The sequence below is a fragment of the Falco punctatus genome (assembly GCF_963210335.1).
Source record: "Falco punctatus genome assembly, chromosome: 1".
NCBI lineage: Eukaryota > Metazoa > Chordata > Aves > Falconiformes > Falconidae > Falco > Falco punctatus.
Window position 1 is genome coordinate 4,251,150 of NC_137580.1, and position 22,957 is coordinate 4,274,106.

General features: G+C 49.5%; 1 protein-coding gene across 1 annotated transcript in view; it reads right to left on the minus strand.

Annotated features, from left to right (window-relative positions):
- Nucleotides 1–21,846, minus strand: part of ENPP6 (ectonucleotide pyrophosphatase/phosphodiesterase 6) — a 41,736-nt gene extending 19,890 nt beyond the window's left edge. The window contains exons 1-2 of the mRNA XM_080375378.1: nt 13,102–21,846; nt 2,281–2,460 (exon numbers count right to left, since the gene is read on the minus strand). Of these exons, the coding sequence (XP_080231504.1) occupies nt 2,281–2,460; nt 13,102–13,357 (436 nt within the window). The 5' untranslated portion in view covers nt 13,358–21,846. The remainder of the gene's footprint in view (nt 1–2,280; nt 2,461–13,101) is intronic.
- Between the last annotated feature and the right edge of the window lie 1,111 nt (nt 21,847–22,957).

A 22,957-nucleotide genomic window follows, 5' to 3' on the forward strand; every position in this document is an offset into this window, starting at 1 on the left:
TGTTCAGATCTTTATCAGATTTGCAGGATTCATTACCGAGCAGCAGTATATTCTCAGGCTGGGAAGTTAATGACGAATAGCAGATCATATGCGGTGCAAATGTCTGTGGGACCTCTACCCACCGTGGTTATTAAACCCTTATTTCTTTCTTTCATTTTGTTTGGCATCGCTCCCCAGTCAAATGCCTTGTTAAGAATTAAAGCTTTGAAATAACAGCTCTAGAATTTTTAGAAAGGACCACGCCCTTACTATGGAACGAGAAAACGGTTCAAAAAAATAATATAGGGAAAATGTAACAAACATTATTGCGTTCGGGGTGACTTCTGTTTACTCCAGTTACGCCTGGAGTCCTACGGCTACCCAACTGCCCTGTGTTTTAGCTCAACAGTTCTACGTTTCACCCCGCTTCATGCCCTGTGCCTGACCCTGCGTGGCCAGTACGTCCTTTGAGACCACAAACACCCTTAAAATAAGCACGTGCTGAAGCATCTGCTGAACTGAGGCACTGATGGCTTTGCCAAAGGTCACCTGTCACAGATAAATAATTAATGACAGGCGGATGTACATGTCACAGTCCACAGCTAAAATACCAGAGCTGGCAAAAAATTGCCCCTGTGTCATTAGAGAGTCAATGCATCCACCTGGCAGCGTAAGCACTCGGAAGAAGGAGGCTCTATTGTTCCCTGCAATTTTCCACTGGAAATACACCGGTAAGTGTGAAGGGTATACATATGTATATAGGAGTACATATATATATACATCTCATGTGTCTTCTCCCTGGGAGACACCGCTCAGAGGACAACACGAAGGAGCTAGGTAAAGTCCAAAAGCATTTAATGGGAAGTGATACTGTTCTTTTGGATTTCAGTAGCTTTCTGTTGACTGTTACATCTATTCAGTACATAATTATACCTGTTCAGTGCAGTTACATTAGTAGTTAAAAATGATTGGTCTATAGAAATAGGTCTTTTTGCAAATATTTAGAAGAAATTCTATATTCTTGTATAATGTCTATATCCTGCTTTTTGCATTGCAGCCACTTGGGTGATCTCCAGTGAGAAGCAGCTTTTTTTTGAGGTCTTATCCAAACCATTATATCTAGTCTGTAACTCCAGTCCCTTGGACTGCCTTTGGCAATATTTTCCCCCTCAGATCTTTTCACTCTTCAGTACTGTGGAAATACGCTGGATGGCTTTTCAATGTTTTTCATCTCGGTCTGCTCTTTCTTCCCTTTCCTGAGAACTGAGGCCTTTTTTCTGGGATGCCATTAGCCACACTGCATGGAAAGACCGTGACCAGGCACACGTGCATTGGAATGCAGAGACAAGCTGGCCAGGAGCCCGTGGCATGAGTCAGCTGCTGCTGCCACCCCACCATCACTGGCTGTATTCAGTACAGCTCCTCCAGCCTGTGGTCCTCAAGCCTGCAGTTACATGTACGAGGACATCGGCACACTGCTCAGGGAGCGCAGAGTTGAAAGGTCAAAGAGTTGAGAACCTTGCAAAGGATTTGGTCTGGAACATCTATTTCTATGTGGGTCCCTAAATGGACAGCCTAAGGGTATACTCCTATTTGTTAAAAAACACTCATTATTATAGATCCCTAGGGATTTCAGTGGTCCAGTATCCAGTGAATGAGGAACAGAAGGTCCGAGTCCCTCCAAATGAATGGCTTGGTCTCAGAGCAACGGGGACCTCAGCTGAGTTAGTGATGAAGACAGACAAGAGTGCTCACTCCAGCTCACCAAAGGATACTTCCTTTTCAGCTGGATTTTGCTGTCCCCACAGAGGAGATCGTCTTCAGCTCTCACCTACCAATTTCCAGGTTAAAACCAAACAAGCACTGGGGCAGGATGGCTGCTGTTTGAAACTTCAGTCACTGATAGAGTTTTGCTCCGTGAACTTCACGGAGCAGCCATTCAGCACAGCAGAAGCTACAGGTGGGTGAGAGGAATGAATGAGCAGCTGGTGGAGGAGGGGATGCCCTACAAGCCAGTGCCCCCTTGAAGGTAACATTTGGTGGAAATCTACCCCCAATGACACTTCAGTCTTTTCCTTCCTAAGCACAGGCAAACTGTCATGGCCTAAGTAAAGATCGTTAATGTCTATGAGTGGTTAGTAAAGCACTCATAATTCTTGTCTGTATTTCAGACTACAGCTCCTCTGTATTCTTGTCTGTATTCATAATTCTTGTCTGTATTAAAGAGCCATCCTACAGCATATGGAGTGTTTAGATGTAAGGATGCCCTGTTAAGATAACAGCAATTTTTGACATACTAACCTGGCCAGTAGTACATGGAAACGTTCTTTTTTTCTTTCATCATTGTGACCCACAAAGGCTCCGATCCATTCCACCAGAGAGGCAGCAGGCTTTCTTTATTCACACCGATATCGAAAGATACATTTGTCTTTTGGTCCCACATGTAGTTTCCAATCATCTGATGGACCTCACAGTGGCGACCTTCGGGGGTAGAGAAAAAAAAAACCAGCGCAATCAGATTGGTGTTCTTCAGCAGAAGGATGCCACCAGCACCACCACTGCTACCACTGGACCATCCACTGGTATGAAAAGCCCTGATTTAAACTCAGGGACCTCTTACCTTTCAACTGTTCATATGATCTTCTTGACTCTGTTACCTTTTATTGGGGTCCTCTAGGTAGGTCTCTATGTCCTCCAGTTCAGTCACCTAAAAGTTAGCTGCTGGAGTTTGTGAGCCACCTGTGTCCCTGTCACAGTCAACGGAGAAGAGGCACTTCTAGAAAGCAATTAGATGCCTATCTTAGGATGGCATTAAGGTATCTGGGAGGAGTCATCCTCTGCAGGCGCACATTGCTCTCTGTGAATTGTGGAGAAGCATCGCAGCATTTGCTTAGCTTCCGACAGCCAACTTTTCGCTGAGGCCAGAAGAAACAAATCCCGCGCCCCATGGCCTGCTCAACATGCCACACACAGTCCACGCGCACAAACCACGGCAGCGGCAGCCCACGCGGGTGCCACACGTTTGGCTGACACCTGGTTCCTTCTACACACACAACATCTGCCAAGTCTGAGTCCAAGGTACCTGCCAGCACACAGACCCAGCGGGCTGCAGGAAGCACTCTGCAAACAGGAAGGGGTAAGAGCACGACCAGGAAACATAAAGTTGGGGAAACTCGCATTTCCCGTCATGTTGTTTTTCCAGAAACAAGCAAAAACCAGGCTAAACACTTTTATTTTATGTTACAGTTAGGTTGGCGTTTTTTTCTTAAATGAAGACGCTTTGTTCTAGGTTGTAGGGACAGCAATCATTTCATCAGACATTTTCAGCCCTCTTACTGCATCTTGGAGGCCCTTACAACACACTAGCATATAATAGCCAAGAGATGTCTTCTGCTTCTTGTCACTGTCAGAAGAGAAGACGTATTTTAGGAGTTACTCTGCAGGCAAATTAACGAAAAATGGGAAAAGAAACATTGAAGAGTAAGTTGTACTGGGAGTTCGCGATTTCCATATCTTAAAAAGCAACAACGGATGCATGGGTGAGACACTGTCATCATCAGCTGATGAGTCATGATACTGCACGGATCCAGATAACAGGCTTTGATTATTGTGAGACTGAGCATGGTGATCAGAACTGAAACAACTTTGGTACGCTTGTTTTGAAAAGGCATCATTTTGAGCAGAGGACTTTGTACACTTTGGGTACATGTGACCTTGAAATGGATTTTGAACTCTCCTTCCCTAATACAAGCTATTTCAGTTATGCAAAACATTTCCTCCCTCCCCAGCACAGAAAAGCAGTCCCAATTTGTGGCAGTCACTGTTTACCATATTAAACCAAACATGTTTAATACAGGAGAACTGGTGGACTGGATGGGCAGTAATCCATCCTCTTTAGGCTGCCAAGTGCTTCCTTTAAGTCTCAAAAGATCCCGAAGGAAGCCTCTAGAGCGTATCAAAAGCACAATCTTCCTACTTAAGAGGACAATCCCACTTCTTCAGCTTCCTGAAGTCCACGTACTTCTAGGTACCTATCGACCTGCTAAACTGCAGGCAGGCAACTGGTGCCATCCGGAGAAACCTGCAGGCTGGTGCTGAAGCTGTCAGGTCATGCATGTGTATGATGTATAGTAGTCTTTATATAAAAAACAATAAGCTCCAGCTGCTCCTGATGTGAGCTCCCTCTAGGATTTAGGGTCTGCTGTCAGTTTGCCCAACTCTTTAAGGAACAGAATGCAGATTGTTCTTTCTACTGTTGTTGGGAAGTTTAATTAACTGTGTGCATTCATATGGAGGACTGTATTCTTCTGATCTCCAAATCAGACAAGTTCATCCTTCTATGGACTCCAACTCTCTCTTTTTTTTTTTTTTATATTGAAAAAGAGGCCTAGAAGACTATAAGGCATCAGTTTTCACCGCAGACATCCCTGCTTCACAGGGCCAGAAGGGAAGATCAGATGAGCAGGCAGACCAAAAGACATGACCACTTGATGCTGCCTGGAGCCATCACGCCTGCTTGCCTGAAGCCTGTGTCCCAGAAAGACCCTAGACCTTCTTGGAAGACTTCAATAACCAACTAATCAATCTCTTCCTTGGGTTGCTCATCCCAATATTTATCATCAGTAAACACTGTTCAACCGGCATGCCTGGCCTCCAATTTTATTTTTCACCTTTGTTAATCTGCAGCTGTGGCTACTGTGTGCCTTGCTCACTAGATTTAAAAGCCCTGCAGCAGCCGGCACTTCTGCCCCCTCCCCAAACACTTGCACACAGAATTAAGGTTGCTTCTCAAATATCTTGTGGGTCATCTGAAGAATCCCAGTTCTTTACATCCCCTCTTGTAACTTATTTTCTCCAGCCTGAGAAAATGACCTTTGGTGATCTCATTTTTAATGATTATCAAAATCACAATATGGCGTTAGACAGTCACCATAACACACTGAATTTATTACTGCTTCCATTACTGCAGCTTTGCTCCATAATCAAATGTTATCTCAAGAGTTTCGAAAGTAGAAACAGGGCAAAAAGCAATTTCAGCATACAGATATCATTGTTTAAGCTCACTGCAATCGTAGTAAAAAGCACCTCTTTCCTCAAGCAACAGCGGAAAACAAAGAGGGTATAGTTCCCCGGAATATGATAACTGCTGTATCCTTCTGGAAGAGAGCCAGCAGAAGCATTTGCAAGTCTGCATGCTACAGCTTACTTGGACACTACATTTCTTACAGCATTGGCTTTGTCTAAAGCACATTCCCATGTCTCCAGGCACTTTTGTCAGCATTCAAATGAATCTATGCAAAACAAAGATGAAATTAAAAAAAAAAAAAAACAAAAAACAAAAAACCACACAACCAACAAAACATACAGCCATTTGGCCACCCACAGCAACAGCATGGTAACACTGAGTGCTGTGCACCCTACATTGACCGTACGTGAGATATGGAAAGCAGAGCATTTGCTACAGGAATGACCTCTTCTTTCTTTGGTGGCTGCAGGGACAGTGTGCAGGATCACCAGTAGGCACGACAGATCATACAGGGACCACCTGCGCCTAAATCTGCATGCAAAAACGCTCTTCTGAGACACTTGATCTTTTTTCTAAAAGAGAGGCAGCATGCGGCAGACACATCATGCTGTACCTGGTGCATCAGGCAACAAAAGAGGTAAAACCATCTTTGCATTGAGCAAATCAGACTTGTCGGAGAACCCACGGTGTGTGTATTAGCCAACGCAGCAAAGGCACCATAATCCGTACCCATGCGGTATCCACCTGATGCTGAACATAAGTACATGCATTTAGCTATATGTACCGTCCTATGTAATATTACATGCGGGCCTGGCTGCTACGGTGAGCCTTCTCCTCCCGTGTCCCACCACGATGGCCCCACTCCCCAGAAAGTGACAAGGGCCAGGGGGGCAGGCGCAAGCGCAGGCTGCTGTGGGACTAGACCAGCTGGGGAAGGGTTGGGTTCCTCCACACAAACAGCTGCACACACGTAAGGTAGGTAGGTTTTAACAGCCCAAGTGAGACATGCAGTTAGTTCCCTTTCTCCCCTTCCTTCCCTCCCCACAACGTTTTTCCTCCGCTACCCCCTCGCTTGAAGAGCCACCTAAATGCTGACCCAGCCCTGCTAATCTATCCGCCCCTCCCCCCACTTCCAACCCCCCTGGAGACCTGCTGGATGACGTGCCCTGTGGAATGCTCTGCCCATGCTGCCTGCCATCAGGAGGAAGAGAGCAGGACTTCAAAGTCGCCAGCACTGTATCCCGCTGTGGAGCAGATGCTGCGGTGTTGCCATCCCCAAGGACTGAGCCCAGCCTGCCGCGAGCAGCGCATCCCCGAGGGCCCAGCTCTGCCTGCTTTGATCCACACCCTGCTCTGCCCTTTCCCTCGCTGGGTCTCATCCACCCTGCTTCGGAAAGAAAGACTACAGGGAAAAAACAAAACCCACGTGCAAAACCTTAAGTGGCCTGGAAAAGACCAGGGCTCATTAGAAGTCAGGGGGAAGCGCAGGTCTGAGCAAAGTGGCCCTGCCATCTGCAGGGCCCCAAGCAAAAACAGTACCTGCAAGACGCGCATGGACAACTTACGCTCCCAGAAGAGCTTGCTGCCAAAGTCCTTCCAGTTTTTTATGACCTCTAGTACCAGACAGATCCAAAGCAGAAACACCGTCGCCTACATCTGGCAAGACTTTGCAATCCAAGAAGGATCACATCAAAAGGCACAGAAAAATCTCTGCTCTACACAGCATTATTATTTTTTTTCCCTGAAGAGATTCATTTAATAAGAGCGTGAAATTCTTAATTCAATGCTTTCATAATGGGGCCAGGGCTGGGGTGCAAGAAAATTGCTTCCAAAGCATCCATTGCTTCCAAAGCATCCACTTGGATTCTGTTCATCCACTGTGACTTCAGCTCTGGGCGAAGAAAATACCTTGATACGTGAATGTCCACTTACTGCTGCTAACAGCTGGTAGTAGGTATACTAGTTGTGAGCTCTGAGGTTGTAGCTAGTAAGAAGGAAAAGACTCCGTGCTTCAATTTGTAGCATATGAACTCGTGTTAGAGAAAACTTTCTGTTCTCCACTTTGAAAGTGTTTCCATTTTTTTTAACTGGTAGAAAGCAAACACAGATTTTTACAACATTTTGTGTATGTGTGAAAGTGAAAAATCTTGGCACTTGGCATTGCAGCCTTCCTGCAGGCGGCAAGTAAACAAAGTGAGATGAAGAATATAAAAATGAAAAATGCTCCCAGTTCCCACTCTCTTCTCCAGCCTGTCCTTGCTAGGCTAGGACCCCTTCCCTGGCAGTTAATAGTATTACCACTGGCAGCTTTGTGCTCTTCTGCTTTCCAACGCAGAATTTTAGAAATGGAAAGCTACTGAATCCAAGAAAAAGAAGAGACTATTAATTTTAAAACTGTATGTCACACGAACAGTCTTTTAAATCTTGGCTGCTGCTGGCATCTGTGGTGGTTAAAAGAAGAGCAAAAAGAAAAAAATCCTGTTACCTTGTCACTCATCATGCTCTTTGTGTCCTTCTGGCATTTTTCTCAGCTTGGACAGTGAAGTTGAGATAGCTTCAGTTCATGTATACCCATAATATATTTCCCTGTTGTCCTCTTATTTCTCCATTTTTCATACCACTGACAATGTGCAGGTATTCTTTATGTAGTTAAAAACGTGCTTAACCGCTAAACAAAAATTGTTAGCATCCTTTCCTGGACCAGGCTGGAGTCTGGATAGAGTTAGCTGGGCAGCAGGAAAGAGGCATCTGCTACAGCCATCAGCGGGCAGCGCTTCCCCTGGGTACGGAGTGGACGGAGAGCAGAGATGCTGTGCTGTAAACCAGGAGACCTCTCACAGCAAGCAATAAACGGACTAGTACGTGTGCACATCAGCCATACCCCGGAGGACTCCAGGGGTGGGACCCCAAAGGACATTTGCTCCCAGAAAACGTGGGTAACCAGGGTAACGGTGTATGTCAAGATTTGCTGTGCTCAAGGGAAAACAGAATCAGACTATTTATGTCAGCCCACGACATCATCCACCGAAGCCCCTCAGCAGTCAAGTATGCCAGCATGGAGAGTGAGGAGTGGGGGAAGGATGGTAAAATCACGGAAGGTGAGTGAAACCTTCAGCCTGGCAGAGCAGCCCTGGACCATCACCCGTACGTGGGAACTCTGCCGTGTTGCCACTCTCCCTCCTGTTGAGCAGAGGAGAAAGCAACGGCACACGCAGGGATGAGCTGTAGTGGCTGGGCAAACACCACACACCACCACTGTATTTTAGAGAAGCCCCAAACGTGCCGTCACCGACTTATGTCAAGTGTGGGACAGTCCTGCAAAGACCACAGCCCTCATCTTGAGTGCAGGAGACTGAAACGTCCTCTGCTCAACCTCCTTCTCCACCCCACAAGCTTGGTGGGACCTCACAGCCTCTGTGCCAAGCATTTAAGATGAGGTCCTACCCAAAGAGGGACACGGAGGCCCCTCGCCAGCTCCTCTGCAAGCAGCATCCCACCACCCACCTCCGCGAGCAGGGACTCCCCCCACGCCCCATGCGGGCCAAGAGAAATACGGCTCTTGGACGTGGGGCTGCAGAGCTGACCGGGCAGCTGGCACATCCTCACGGAAGACCTGCCAGAACAGGCCTCATTTGTTGTTAAGATCTTAGAAAATAAATCCTCTCCAGGTTTCCAGCTCAGATGTGATAGGGTTTGCCTGTGTTTAGGCTGGCTGGGGCTGGAAACATGAGGGGCCCCCGTGTTCCCTTAGCTGAGGTGGGGGGGCTTCAGGGGCACTGGGGTGCAGGGGGTCCCCCAGCGGCTCCCCAGTGCCCGTGGGTCGGCAGGCGAGGGACATCCAAACCTCTCAGCATGTGCAGCTTTTCTCAAGAGGTACGGCACAGAGAGCTCTGAAGCAATAGCTCACGCTCGCAGCGATTATTGGGGAGACCTCAGACTTTCCATTTAGCTTGGCCTGAGAGCTCTCTGCAGAGCCAGGCCACGGCAGGGAAAGGGAAAAATTTAAAAATCCCCACAGGATAAAAACCTGAGATGGCTTGTGGTCATATTTCCTTTCTTTGTAAAACAAACAGCACACGGTGCAATTAAGCGAGCCTTTTGGGACATGCATATTTGGACTCCTTCTTCCCTCCCTTGCCAAGCCCACGTCGAGTCCCGCAAAGCCCTCCCAAACACCGGTGTCAGCAACAACAGCTCCTTTTACCTAACTTGCATTTTGTGTCATGCCTTTCAGGTCAACAACAGCAATATCTCAACTGGAGCACGGAGAGCTAGGACACCACATGGGATGCGGTCTACCAGCTCAGAAAACAACCCAGTCACCCGAGAACCAGCCTTTACGGCACTGTGGAAGCCAAAACGGAGAAACACGGCATGAACGAAGCTGCTAGAGAAGACTGCTTTTCAAAGGGTCAGGTTTGTAAGACAATACAACCTTGGGCTGCCTTGCACGCCACCAGATTTTTGTAACAAAACAACTGCTCCGGCTGCATGTCAGCGAGATCCCTTTGCTCCAGCAGTGACTTGGCTGTTGTTCGGTGCTTCTTCAAGCAGCCGGTCATGATGCCATGCCCTGGCCTGGCTCGCAGGCAGACTGGAGCTTCCCCCTCAGCTCTGAATCACTGGGTGACTTTACGTGAAGAAGCCAAACCATCAGCATTCATCTTGTTTCTACGCTCTAATTTTCTTTCTCATAATTGCTGTAGATGCGGAGGAAGGGAAAAGACCCCTATACAGGCCCCAGGTTTCGGGCTGAGGCTCTCTGTGCCACTCCGGGAAGCTCTGGCAAATATTTTCTCATAGGTTAACCGCAGCAGCGGATTTAAGTAGGATGGGGACCCACAAAGAGCTCTGCCATCACCGTGCAGCACTGTGTGACCACAGGCGAGTCACCTCCCTCCCCCACTTCCCTTCCAAAGTTTACCCGCTTCGTTTACCTAGGTTGGGCCCTATTCCTCCCACCGTGTCTGTGCTTCACCCAGCACGTAGCCTCAGCAAGATGGGGCAGGCTTCAAATTAGCATGCATTAGTTAGTTGGTTTTAGATACGTGGCTCTTGGTCATCAGTTATGGTTGCATCTACTTGGTTATAGCTTTGGAAAACTCAGTAAACTTGCTGTTTCTCGTGAATTAAATTTCTCATTAAGTTCAGCTTGGCTGCCCTCTTGAAATCACCAGTGAAGTAAAATATAATGACTGAAAGATCCTGCAGATAACTGAGCCGCTGCGCTGCACGCTATTGCTTGCTAGTTGCCTGGTGCAGAGGAAAGATACGTTCTGGCAGGGCTGACGGGTGCAGCTTGGCATCTGCACTGAGACACGGTGGGGCAGATGCTTCTGACTTCCATAACCTCTGCCTGCAGGTTGGGGCAGGAGGAGAAGGAGGTGGGTTCACCTTTGAGAGGGTGGACCTGTCCCAACAGTGATGGTGTCTGAGGAGCAGAACCCACTGTCCTCCTCCAAAGCCCCCAAAATGAAGGAGCACTTCTCTCTGTAACAACTAAACCTCCCTGGCGTCACAAAGGTTGTGTGGATGTGGGGGAGAGGGCAGTACACAGAAAAGGAGGGGTCTTGCTCACCTGAATGGATAGAGGCAAGAGCGAAATCCATCCCGACTGCAGCATTTTCATGCGCACGCTGTCCTAGACCTGGCAGCCTCGTTTGTTCCTGAATGGATGTGGGGCCACAAGAAATTGTGAACGAACGGAGAAAGAAGAGACAGGAGTATTTATCCAAAAAAAGTGGTGGGATATAATGGACGAGCCAGGGGTGGGACTCTGCAGGCGGGGCCAGAAATTTCTTAAGCTGATTTAGCTGAAAAAAAGCCAATATAGTATGAAATTGCATTCAAAAATGCTAAAATAAGGCAATCTGGAGGTTAAAATGCGAGTTTCTTAACAGCTCACGAAGCAGCAGTGTAGGACAAGATATGAAGAATAGCTGGTGCTTGTAGTCCTTGATTTCCCAGGGGAAACTGTGACATTTAAGTCCCACACATCCCAGTTGCGAACGGAAGCAAACCGAGTTGCAGTTGCAGTCGTGCCCCCCTGGCCCCACAGAGGAGACGCATGACTGGGGAGACGCAAGGCAAGCTTTTCCGTGCCCATACAGCGGCAACAGGGAGACAATAACTTGTCAGTCCCTGAGCAGGTCACTACGGCACGATACTCATGTCACCCTGCCATGCTGCGTTTTTTTCCAAAAGCTGTCCCAGCTTTGCGAATCAAATGCGCGCAGACCGAACACAGCTAACGCTACAGGTGCTGCATGTACCACGCTTCTAACCGCACCATCACTGAAAACATGCCATCTCCTTTCTGTGGAGACCGCACCATGGCACTGGGGGTACGACCAGTGCAGCCATGGGACTTCCCCTGCTGTCATGCCAGGACACAGCCATGGGGTCCACTAACACCCCGAGGGCTCAAGTGCAGTCTTGGATCTTCCTTTGGGCACGTTCATCACCTACACTTGGTCCTTGACTGGTTCCTGACCTATTTAACACTGGTGTGACCGACTCGTGTTCTGAAGGTGAATTGTTATTTGCATCGAAGTTGTATTTGCATTGAGATCCTCATCATGAAGAGCAGGGAACTTTCGAGAAGAGCTGAGTTTGGTCTCACAGATTGTTTCATTGCTTTGAGCTTTGAGCTGGTGTGTACCCTCTGGTGCCCTAAAAATGTGAAAAGTCTAGTAGTGGTGTTTCATCATCTAAAACAAAACTCCTTTGTGAGTACAAAATAGGATGTTTTCAAAACTCCTCGAAAGGCTGATTACAGACTTCACTCAATGCATATGCGCTTAATAGGAGTGATGATTAAGTATGGCAAGGAGCAAAAGCTGTTTTCCCTCTTCTCAACAACTCCATCCAAAGGCTTTTTGCACACGTGTTCAGCCGGTTTGCCTGCATACACCTAAAGAACACGGGCTGGAGTGGAACAACACCTCTCTTTTTCAGTCCTGACATTTGCTCTGCATTCATGCATTTGCATCAAGTCATGAAATAATCCTGTGGTGGTTATGTACTCTTTCCTGTTAACAGATAAGCAAGAGATAGGCATTTCTTTTGAGAGAGAGGGAGGGAGGAAAGGGTTAAGTGGTTTCAAAACAAGCTGGGCACAACTGATGTCAGATTTCTGTCTTACAATAGCATCTATTTGCTTCCCCAGCAAGCGGTATATGGACCGCTGGGCACTGTATTGTTCTGAGGACAGCAGAAGATGCCACGTATCTTAGGAGAGGACAGCTTTTCTCACTCCTTCCCATTAGGTGGAGGTTCTTGTTTGTTAAATAACTCCAGAGAATAAGCCAATCGGAAACTGCAGAAAAACTTTTCTGTTTGTTTTTTTTTCCCTTGTTGTTTCCAAGGTGTCTCTCTCTGACTGCCAGCTGCACTCTGTGCACCTTCCCAGCGTCACTGTCATCATGTGTCACCCTACTTTGATTAAAAGCAAATCAGCACCATGAAAACCATGACTATCCTCCCAATTATCTGAAAGCCTCTCCTGGGCATTCAGAAAAGCTGTAGGGGGTCAAAAGGAAAACTCCTTTATGTTTTTCTATTTGGCTATTTCAGATTGTTACAGATAGGAGGACTTAGAGCAAAGGTAAGTTGAAAGCAGAAAGTCTATTAAGTTTAAAAAGAAATTTAATGCTGAACTTGCCAAAACAGACCTGCTGACTGAAAAGAAGTTCTCTTGTCAACCACCCTCCGTTTACATGCCTTTTTGTTAACTGGAAAGGCTGTGAGTAGGCTCCCTATTTATTTTCTGTGAATCTTCCCCTTGTTTTCACGTTCTGTATGCAGCAGGGAGCCCTGGGCGGCCAGTGCTGGCAGCAGGTGGGGGACCCGGCAGCACCTCCGGAAAGCAAAGGGGAACTTCAAAAATCAGCTTCAAGCAACGTTTCCAAGTTCAGAGCAGGTTTCAGACAAGGAATGCTGAGCTGTAACGCCACACTGCGTTTAAGCTCCCAGCTAAAAGCACAACTGGTGTTATTTTTACGTCGGGTTTGGAGGAAAAAGTCACGGGGAGCTGCCCCCCCGCTTCTGCATGGCAGCTCCGGGGAGCATCACGGCGCAGGAACGCACCTACTCACCTGTCATCAGCGTGTAGTAATTTGGGTAGGAGAGGCTGGGGAAGTCCGGGGTCATGTAATCCACCTTCACCCCCATGTTCACGATGTCCCGAAAGCCCGGCAGAGCCTCCAGCTCGCTGTCGTCGATGTAGTCGGCGCGAAAGCCGTCGAGCAGGAACACCAGGAGCTTGCGGTGGGCCGAGGGGGCGGCGGGCGGCGGCAGGAGGGCGGCGAGGACCGCGGCCAGGAGGGCTGCGGGGAGGCTGCGGCTCCGCATGGCGGGCGGCCGGGGCCGGGCAGAGCCAGGGATCCGCAGCAGCCTCGGGGCCGACCCTGGCACGGCTGTGCTCCCCCCGCTTCCACCGCCCGCGTTAAAGCGACAGCGCTGCCCCGCGGGCGGGGGAGGTCACAGGTTAATTGCGAGCAGATGATTAACTGCTTAGCGGGGGGAAGAGCTCGCTGCGTCCCGGCTGCAGAACGGCGGCTTCGCAGCGCTGGGGAAAAGACGGCGCAAAAAGCTCCGCAGCCCGCCGGGACGCTGCGCCGAGCCGCCCCGGGGAGCGGTGCCTGGCGGCCCCGGGCCGGGCGGGGGGCGGCACCGCCCGCGCTCCCGCTGCTGCTCCCGCTGCTGCTGCTGCTCCCGCCGGGTGCGGGACCCACGGCGGGGCCGCGCTCCTTCGCAGGGAGCGTCGCACCCCCACCGCCCGAACGTGCGCCTTCCCCTTGTCTTTCTGGCAGAAGCCCGGGCTGGGATGAAGGCAGCGCATCTCCCGGTGCATGCCCCGCAATTCGGCGGCCCAGCTGAGGTGCACCGCACCGAGCGCACCGCACCGAGCGCACCGCAGCGGCTGAGCCAGCTCAGCTCGGCACGGACCGCGCACCCTGCGGGGGGCCCGGCCCCTGGCTCGGTGCAGCCGCGGGGCTCACCCGGCCCCTGGTGCGCTGGCAGGAAAATCGAACCTTCAGCATCAGACAGCACCAACGACATCTTCATTTTCTGCCTGTTGATACTAAGATCTGGGTGGTGCCAGATTTCACATTACAAATGTCACATGAACAACTCAAACTTGCTCACATTCTAGTCAGGAGTCACCACCAAGTTCTTCTCCTGGCAGCCACAGAAGCCTAACTCTACCTCTGAAGCCGTGCCAGCATTATACTGTTGTACGCTATAATTACATATTAACTCGCTCTGCTTGAGTTGTGTTTGTTTTTCCCAAATAAAAGAAGTTCATAGCGTTGTCTCACGCGTTGTGCAAATGGCCCGGTGCAGATGTCTGCACCTGGGGCAGGTTGCAATAGCTGGCCGCCACCCAGACATGGGTGTCTGAACCTCGTGTTTGCTCCTTACAAAGCTCCCGACAGCACGTCCAGCATGTCTAGTCGCCTCTTACCGAATGCGGGGCTGACGCAAGCTCTGCAAGATGGCTTTCAGATAAATAAGCCCCAAACGCTTATTTACCCCTGTGCAAAACCCCCTCGCCTCCCGGCTTGCCTTTTGCACAGCTTTGTACTGACAGCCAGAGCAGCTGCCTGCAGGTCCTCGCCCAGGGACGTGGCTGGAGAGGTGCTGTCCCTGCCCTTCTCCCATGCGGCTTCCAGTTCAATCAGGAAGGTGCCCTGCCAGGGGAAGGGGTGCTGGGATTTTCCATAGGGGGAAGTTGTTAAGGCAGGTGGAAGAGGACCTCGAGCAGGGCTGCTGAGGCTCCTCAGCTGGCTTTGCTTGGGTTCACCTTCTCTGACAATTTCCTCACACGTCCTCCCTGCCAGCAGACCAAATGCACTCCTGGTGGACACCTCCCTCTCCATCACTTGCCTGGCCACTCTTTCCCTTCCTTTTTTTTTTTTTACACATACCCTTCTTCACATCCCCCATCTCAGAGCCCAGCGCTTGGGACGTATCCTCACATCTGAGTTACACCTGAGCCAAGGACTCGGAGCATTTCTAAGCTCCAGCCCAGGGATCTTTAGAGCAAGATAATGACTGAACCAGCCCTTCAGGGGTTTATCCCTTTTCACATAGCATTTACTTTTGGCGCCTTGCATTGCTAGCCTATCATCATCCTGACAACTTTAATTCTGTCTATGTTTTGACTTATCTTGCCTGGCTTTAGTTCATGTATTTTCTCACAGTGCAGCAGCAGTTTTCTCAGCAAAACCAGCCCAGGGCCACACAGCTGTGCTGCACCTTGGGTCAGAGACAGCTGAGCCCTGGGGCCATCCGTACAGCCCCACGCTTGGGAAGCCTGCTGGACTGTGGTCCCCACTCTGCTGGGACAATAACAGGTCCCAGACCCCTGGCTCAGTCCCTGGAGCAGAAATCCTCCAGGAGAGCCAGGGAATACTGGCATGCTCTAGCCAGACTTTCAAAGGCAAACCTCAGATTCCTGCAGCACGAGGCGAAAGCCACGGGGCTGCGTGACCCTGCGGGCACCCGGGCTGCTTTTCCCCAGCGCCGCAGCCTGTGCAAGGCTGATGCTGCCCTGCCTGCCGAGGACGAGGACGGGGCTGCAGCTGCGCGCCGGGCTGGCAGGCAACGTGACAGCCTGGGCAGCGGTGGGGGCAGCTGCCTGCCTGCTGGGCGGCACGTGCCGCGTGTCATACCTATGGAGAGCCACCACGCTTCTCGGGCATCTCCAGGCTCGGCAGGGTCTCAGCTGAGGATCTGCCTCTTCACCTGCCTCCTGAAGGGAATATGCACGACCTCCTCCTGCTGCCCCTCGCCAAGCCTCCGGGACGGGAGGTGGCCCTGCACAACCTGTGCTCAAAGGCAACGCTTCGACTGGTGCTTACTGAGGATTTTCACTGTAGCAAAACCTGTACGTCATGGGCTTGGCACTGCCTGTAGTGCCGTGTCGTGGCCAAGCCACTCTGGTAATTTACTATATATCTATACGTCTGTTGAATGAACTCAGAAACATGTCCAGAAGTGGGGAGGGCAATATGATTATACAGCTCTTGGCAAAGCCATGAGGATGTTCACACTGATGTCTTGGCTTGCCCTCTAACGGGTGGCCTCTGGGCTTGCCAGCAGGGCTTGGCAGAAGCAGCAGCTGCTGCTCATGAAGGGATGGGATAATCAAGGAGGGTCAGACAAGGAGAGTTAATCAGTGTCTGAGGCGGATTCCTGCCTTGAAAGGCTGACCAGGTTTCTGAGGTGGTTAGGCCAAGAAGCCAGGCTTCCATCATGAGATGGTACAAAGATATGTCTTCTTACCATTTCATGGCATTAAGAAATGATGCCTTCAAGAGGGCTGCAGCCTACTGGTTGGCAGTTTTCCTATGGGAAAGCTCTACCTGAACCAACACAGTGACACGAGGGACAGCTGGTGCAAGGTACCAGAGCCCGAGCTCTGCTTAAAGAGTTGGAGATTCACAGGTTTCTACTTCACAAATAACAAGAGTGTAAGGCCTGAGAGGGGTTAAAGGAGTAGAGAGCCATGTAACCATGACGCCTTACAATGCCAAATTGTGTTTTGACAGACAATCCCCCAAAGAGTGGGACTGGAGCCAAACAGTCTAGCTTGGCAGGGACAGACCCTAGCAATACATTTCATCCCTGCCAAGCAATGTTGATTTGCTTTGGTTCGCATTCATTTGTAAGCACCCTGTCTGCACAAAGCCCCAGATGGCCTTGGAGACTCCAGCACAACAATATTTTGATACAAATGCTCTTACAAAAGCTATCAGAGCCTGAGCTGGTGTCCAGGGACAACAGTCCTCACGAGTTAGCTGTAAGACCAGGTTTAGGAAGAAGAATGGATAAAGGAAAGAAAATCCCTTGGCCCAATTTGTGCATGAGGAGATACCCCACTGGTCCAAACTTTGTATGAGACAAGATCCTCAACCACTTAGACTGCTCAGAAAAGCCTCTTGGCAAAAAGCAGGTTTCCATTTTTATAAAACTGCCTGCAGTGTCCTTGAATCTATTTTTTTTTGTTGGGGTTTTTTTTTTTTTTTTTGGTCCTGCAGAAATGACAAGCTCACACTGACGGTTCAGTCTGGCTTGTCAGATGTACCAGCTCCCCGGCAGCGCAGCTCTATCTGTGCCCTTAGGTCCAGGAGCACACGCAAGAGCAAAAACTGCTAAAAGTAAAACATGGTTTCCCTTTCCCCCAGTGAATTAGAGAATCTAAAGGGGAAACTCGTCCTTCTATCTCTTCTGAAAGAAAGACGAGAAGGCATAACATGACTCATTGTCAGCTTGTCATGCCTCTTCAGTTTCTGTTCTCCTTCACACACAACAGCAGTTGAACACTTTGGCCAACGCAGCCTGACTGACTTGTTTGGTTGTTCCTTTCCTCTCATTAGAGAAGAGGGCATGGCCACCTCCAGACACCAAAGCGCCTGAGGGGAATGATAAGTTGCTTCCATCTCTTTGAGGAAGAGGAATTGTGGCAGTCTGAAGTTTTAAGGTCAGAACTCTGCTGAACTAAGGTCCTTCTTCCTCTTCTCCCCACCAAACCCAAGCTGAAAACACCACAGGTGGTACCAGCCTCTCTGCTGACTTCCATGGAAAACCTTTGGCAATGCGCGCATCTACCTTGTGAGCTGACAGAAGGTCTTACCCAGAAGTCGTTGGCTGCAGAAGTTAAATATCACCTTCTTTGCTCCTGCACTGTGCGCTCCTACCCATGTTCCTGCGTGGAAGGGCGCATTAGGCAAGGCATCTGCTGCTCCATCAGATCTTTCTAGACGATATTTAACGTAGAGTCAGTTATTTCTGCAATCTCTTGGTGTGCAGTAGTTCAGTCACGAGGAATTCAAGACGCAGGGAATGGGTTGCTCTTGCTGTCAGTCATGTACAGATGTACATGATAAGAGTCACACCCTTGTTAGCTGCAGAGCATTTCAAAGCTAGAAACTCCAGCTTTCCTGGAGAAGAGCAGTGATCTTTCCCAGCTTCCTGAGGCACAGTTTTCCTCCAACCTGCCTGGCTAGTTTGAGACTTGTCTTACAGAACGTGTCCATACGCTGGATGAGTACATCAAAGTGGGACAGTGGTGGCCCTGATGGACAGCCGGGGCTGGCCAAATGTTCTTTGAAGTGTCCCAGTTTGGGCAGTTGTGTTGTTTGGAGAGCAGCTCTCCAGATCTCTTACCCCATCCTTCACTGCAACAGTCACTAGTTATATTAATAACTTTTCTATTTGAGCAAAATCTAGTGGAGATGAAGAGACTTAACGAACCAGCAGAGTGCCCTCCGTGGCTCCCAGTTTCATTGCAAGGAGCTGAATGGGCTTGGTGCATCACCTTTGGCACTGCCCTTCCCTGTGAATGCTCCCTGACAATATTGCCCTCAGGGAATAGACTGTGCTTCCATTAAATGAAATTAAATCAGGTTCAGAACAAACAAAGGAGGTGGCTGTTCACACCAAAGCACCATTCAGGTGTGCAATGCCTTGTCTCCGAAGACCATGACTGTTGAAAGCGTAGGTGGGACAAGTTCATAGGAAAAATCTGCACCTGGGAAACACAAAGGGCACTGGCTCCAGCCATCCTAGCACTTTATGTTTTTGTGGAGGGTGAAGAGCAGGGCTATTTATTCAGCAGAAGAATCTTTTGAGTGTTTTGCTTAGTATCTCTCTTAACGCAGCTGTTATTTGACCAGCACCCAGGCCTCCAAGAGCGTCTTCTCTCAATGCCTTTTCTTGGGCAGTAATCGTGGCTTGCTCTCCCCACTTCAAAACCACACAAATTATCTGAACTGCTGCAGCGGACATTCAAAGTGAAGGAGAGAAGAAAAAGGTTGGGTGGGTGGCCGCAGGGAGTCACATGTCTCCGATGGGACTGCACACGGCCAGCGATGCCCTACGTCCATGAGCTGCTGCTGCCCAGCAGGAGAGGCTGCACATCTGCAGGGCTGAGGTGGGAAGGAGGCTGCAAACATCATGTGAAATAAACCCCCAAAAGATGCCCCTAAGGAAAAGCACACATCACATAGCTAGCGTGGGTTGGAATAACAATTTTAACTTGAGCCCTGCAGAGCCATGGAGGTTTATGGATAAATGGCTGTGAAAGCAATTAAGAAAAATAAGCTGATCACCAGTGGGCTCAAACTCGCTATGCGGTGAACATCTGCCACTGGAAGATATGTATGAGCTGAGGTCAGGAACGACTGGGAAGTCTCGTGGCTGCATGCAGCAGAAGACCACCTCCTCCGTGGTGTGTTAACCTGAGCACAGGACCATCTGGCTCAGAGAGAGGGATTCATTGTCTTGGACTGAAATCAGTCTTCAGTCCCTCCGAAATACTTGGGTTTTGCTTGGATATCAACCCATCTCCACCTCCAATACCTCCCCAATGTTTGTAACTCATGTTCCTGCAACTTTATTACTTAATTACCCCAAGGCCATGCTTGCCTGGACGCTGGTGGCCTGTAATGTAATACCTCATTGAGGAAACCTTGTGCAATGCATTTCTCTGACGAAATCACCTAGCCAAGTTTGCTAGGTGGCAAAACCAGCTAGTCCTAAGTACTAGATGCCACGTTTTCTGCTTCATCTCTGCTCTCTGGTTGTTTCCCTGTATGGTGAGGGACTGCGGTGAAGGGTTTTACTGCTATTCTATGGACAGGGAGTCAATGTGCAACGGTGGGGGGGGGGATGGAAACTCGGCAAGCTAAGAAAGTTGATCAAGATTGGTTGATCTATTTAATTAAAAAAAATAAAGCCCTAGTCAGCAAAATAAAGTAGATGTTACTAATCCTGCTGTGCTGTGAGACTCGTGTGTTTCTCAGGACATGGAGCTCAACGCATCCATTCATATGCCAGTGGCTCCTCCAAGAGAACAACATGGCATTCCGCACGTCCACCGGCGCCCTGCACCACAGTTCCTGCTAGTTTGCTACCTTGCCTGAGCAGCAGCCTTAAGAGGGATGTATGAGCTTAAAATCTAACAATCTTACACGATCTTATAGTCATCCAGTGCTAGCCAGATGTAGACCTACTGCAGCGAAGTATTTGGATTTCAGATTTTCCCATGAAGTGAGGGGTAACTTGGGAGGCTCAATATGTGGCGAATCAGTGCCCATGTGCCTGCTTTCCAAGAGTAAGAGCATATTCTATGTTGCATCCTTCTGCTACACTTCTACAGGGAGCACAAAAGGAGACTTACAACATTGTCTTGAACTTAGTATAGGGACAGAGTAAACTATACAGGGCTAGCATAAAACATAGCTTTAAAACCCCCAAATACTTTGCATTTGGCATCCTTTGTATAGCCTGGAGGTTATACAGAGTTCAGCTTTAACTTCTGACAGTCAGTGCTTAAGGACTGTGGGAGCTGGGCTTGCAGCATAACTTCACGAAGAAAAAGGTCTTTATTCTGACAGCAGTTATTTAAGCTAACCTGAGAATATTTATAATTAGACCCCAAAGGCTGGCTGCTGCCAGGCTGCCTGCAGCGAGCATGCCCTGTATTGCAGAGAGTTTCCAAGTGGCTGCCTACAGCTGCTGTTGCTTTTGTCATGTGCTCCTGCACTGCGTTCGTTTTGGCTTTCATACCCTTGATGTCATCGATCCCGGCTTTTAGTTACTGCATCTCATCCATCAGTAAGGCTGTGCTGGAGGTGGAAGCCCTCACCTGGGGGACACAGATTAAAGTCTTGACTTCGAGCATGGTGCCGAAACGGCGAGTGTCTGGTTCTCATCTGGCTGACTGCTGAGTCACCTCTGGAGAATGTGCTCCCACAGAGAAGAGGTGGCTGTGTTAAACCCAACCCCTGCTCTGGGTAGAGCGAGATTCACATGCTTTCTGTTTTGCATCTTTGCGTGTTTCTCCACCAGCAAGCTACAACTTCTCAAGCAAAGCCAGACTGCGTCAGATTTTCTTACAGGTAAGGTCCCATCCCTGTCTAAATTACCATCGTGACATCCTTCCCTATGGGAGGGCAAGGTCATATCTTTACATCGGGGTCAGCATTGCTTTCTCTCACTAGCTGAGTGCTCAATTTAGGAAATCCTAACATATAGTTTATGGATTGAGCTGGTCTCAACGACTGCAGGAATCTTTCAGCCGAGGAGAGGAGCTAGGACAGCCCCCAGCCCTGGGGTGACCTGATCTGATTTTTCCATCTGAGTATTTCACAGGTCTGTGTCTGAGATCAATGGCCTTGATTCCTGTTCCCTTTCTCTCTGACCCAAAGCAGGGTCCTTCAGCAGGACTTCTGCAGGATGTGGACATGTCATAGTGCCTTTAGTCTGCTCTGAATTCACCATGCCACATCTGCACCCTCTTTCTTAGTGCTCAGCTTAGTGCCTTTAGATCACTGCTCTTCTGCCACAGTCCTGAGTTTCGTAATCACACCTTCCAATTCCAGTGGTGGAGACGGTCCATCCTTTGACATCCTTCCCCTCTCTGTTCAAGCAGGTTATCTTACACTTGAGTGAAACCACACTTTTGTTTTCCCTTAAATCTGTCCCCAGTGTGGAAACTCCTCTTTAACGCTCCCCCTTTAGCAAACATTAAGGTGCAATTCTCTTCATATGGACACCCTCAAGTCATTATGTTTGCAACCGAGTCCACCTTTACTAGAAATACCTAAAGCTCCCCTCTTCTGCTTCATGCTGCCAGGAGAAGCTGGAAACCTGGAGACCCTGCGCTTCTCCTTTTCCCCTTGCCCTGTGAATGGCTTTGGACTGCCAGGGCCATCTCCTGCCTGCGGAGAGCTCCCTGCCTCCAGTGGAGTGGATCCTGCCTGTGCTGCTCTTTGCACATCTTCTGGCAGCGCAGCTTTTCCCGTGGCCCAGCTCAGCTCACCTGTGTGCTGGCAAACAAGCAAAGGGAGAGCATGTGTAACACACAGCTGTCCTTGTACGCTGTCACCCCGTTAGCCCGAGTGGCTGGCCGCTGCAGAGTGCCACTCTTGAGTTGTTCCCTTTAGCCGGAATGACTCAGAGGACTTAAGGATGTAGGTAGTTTTGGGTGGCTCTCTGGTTTTCTTTGAGAAGAACCTAAACAAAGCTCTGACTGCCTGAAATGAAGAGAAATAAACAGCAGGAAGGCTTGCTCCTTCATGGGCAACCATCTTCCCAGAGGGTCCCAGAACCCACAGAGCTTTGCTTTCTTTCTGGCTTCAAGACCCTTCCCTCAGGAGGTGCTTTTCTTCTGGGACTCCTCCAACATCAGCTGCCTGATCAATCACCCTTTTCAGGGGACAAAGAAGGTTGTTATGAACCTGAATTGCTTCATAGGCTTGTTTTCCCATACTGTCCCCCGTAGCTATACTGGGGGACCTGAGGCCATCACGGGACAGGGAGGAGTGGTGGTGGGCTGGAAAGCACCGCGCTAACTGCTGATGGAGAGGTAGGTTGAAACGTGCCCTTTCCACTGCTCAGGTTAACCAGTAAAAGCTTTCCTCCTGCATCGTTCCTCTTTTAGCATCAAACCAAATAGCCCATGAAAACAGCACGTGCATCCTGAAAAATGACGTGCCACCGACTCTCAGCAGCCACCGTGGAAAGGCACGGCAAAGTGGTGGTTATCCTGCACCGAGTACAAAACCTCTGCTGCCTGCCTGATGGAAACCCAGGTCTGATGCCAAGCCTCGTAGCTGGGGGCTTTGCTCTGTGGAGAAGTTCATGCTTCCCCAAGTTCATTTTCACCTTGTTTCCAGGGAAGCGTGGGCTGTGCCTGCAAGCGCTGTACGCACGCCACCACCGTCTCCTCTGACGATACCACCTCCGAAGAAGCCACGGCTCCCCAACATTTTTTTGAGACCAAACCTACTGGAAGAAACGGCTCCTTGTTTGCCTGAGTCAGGGCTGACCAGGACTGCGGTACCAGGCTCTGGACCGCATCCCGTTTGGCACATCCCCATCTACCCCCCATGAAGCAGAGCGGAAAAGCGTGGCCGAGGCCACAGAGGCAGAGCCAAG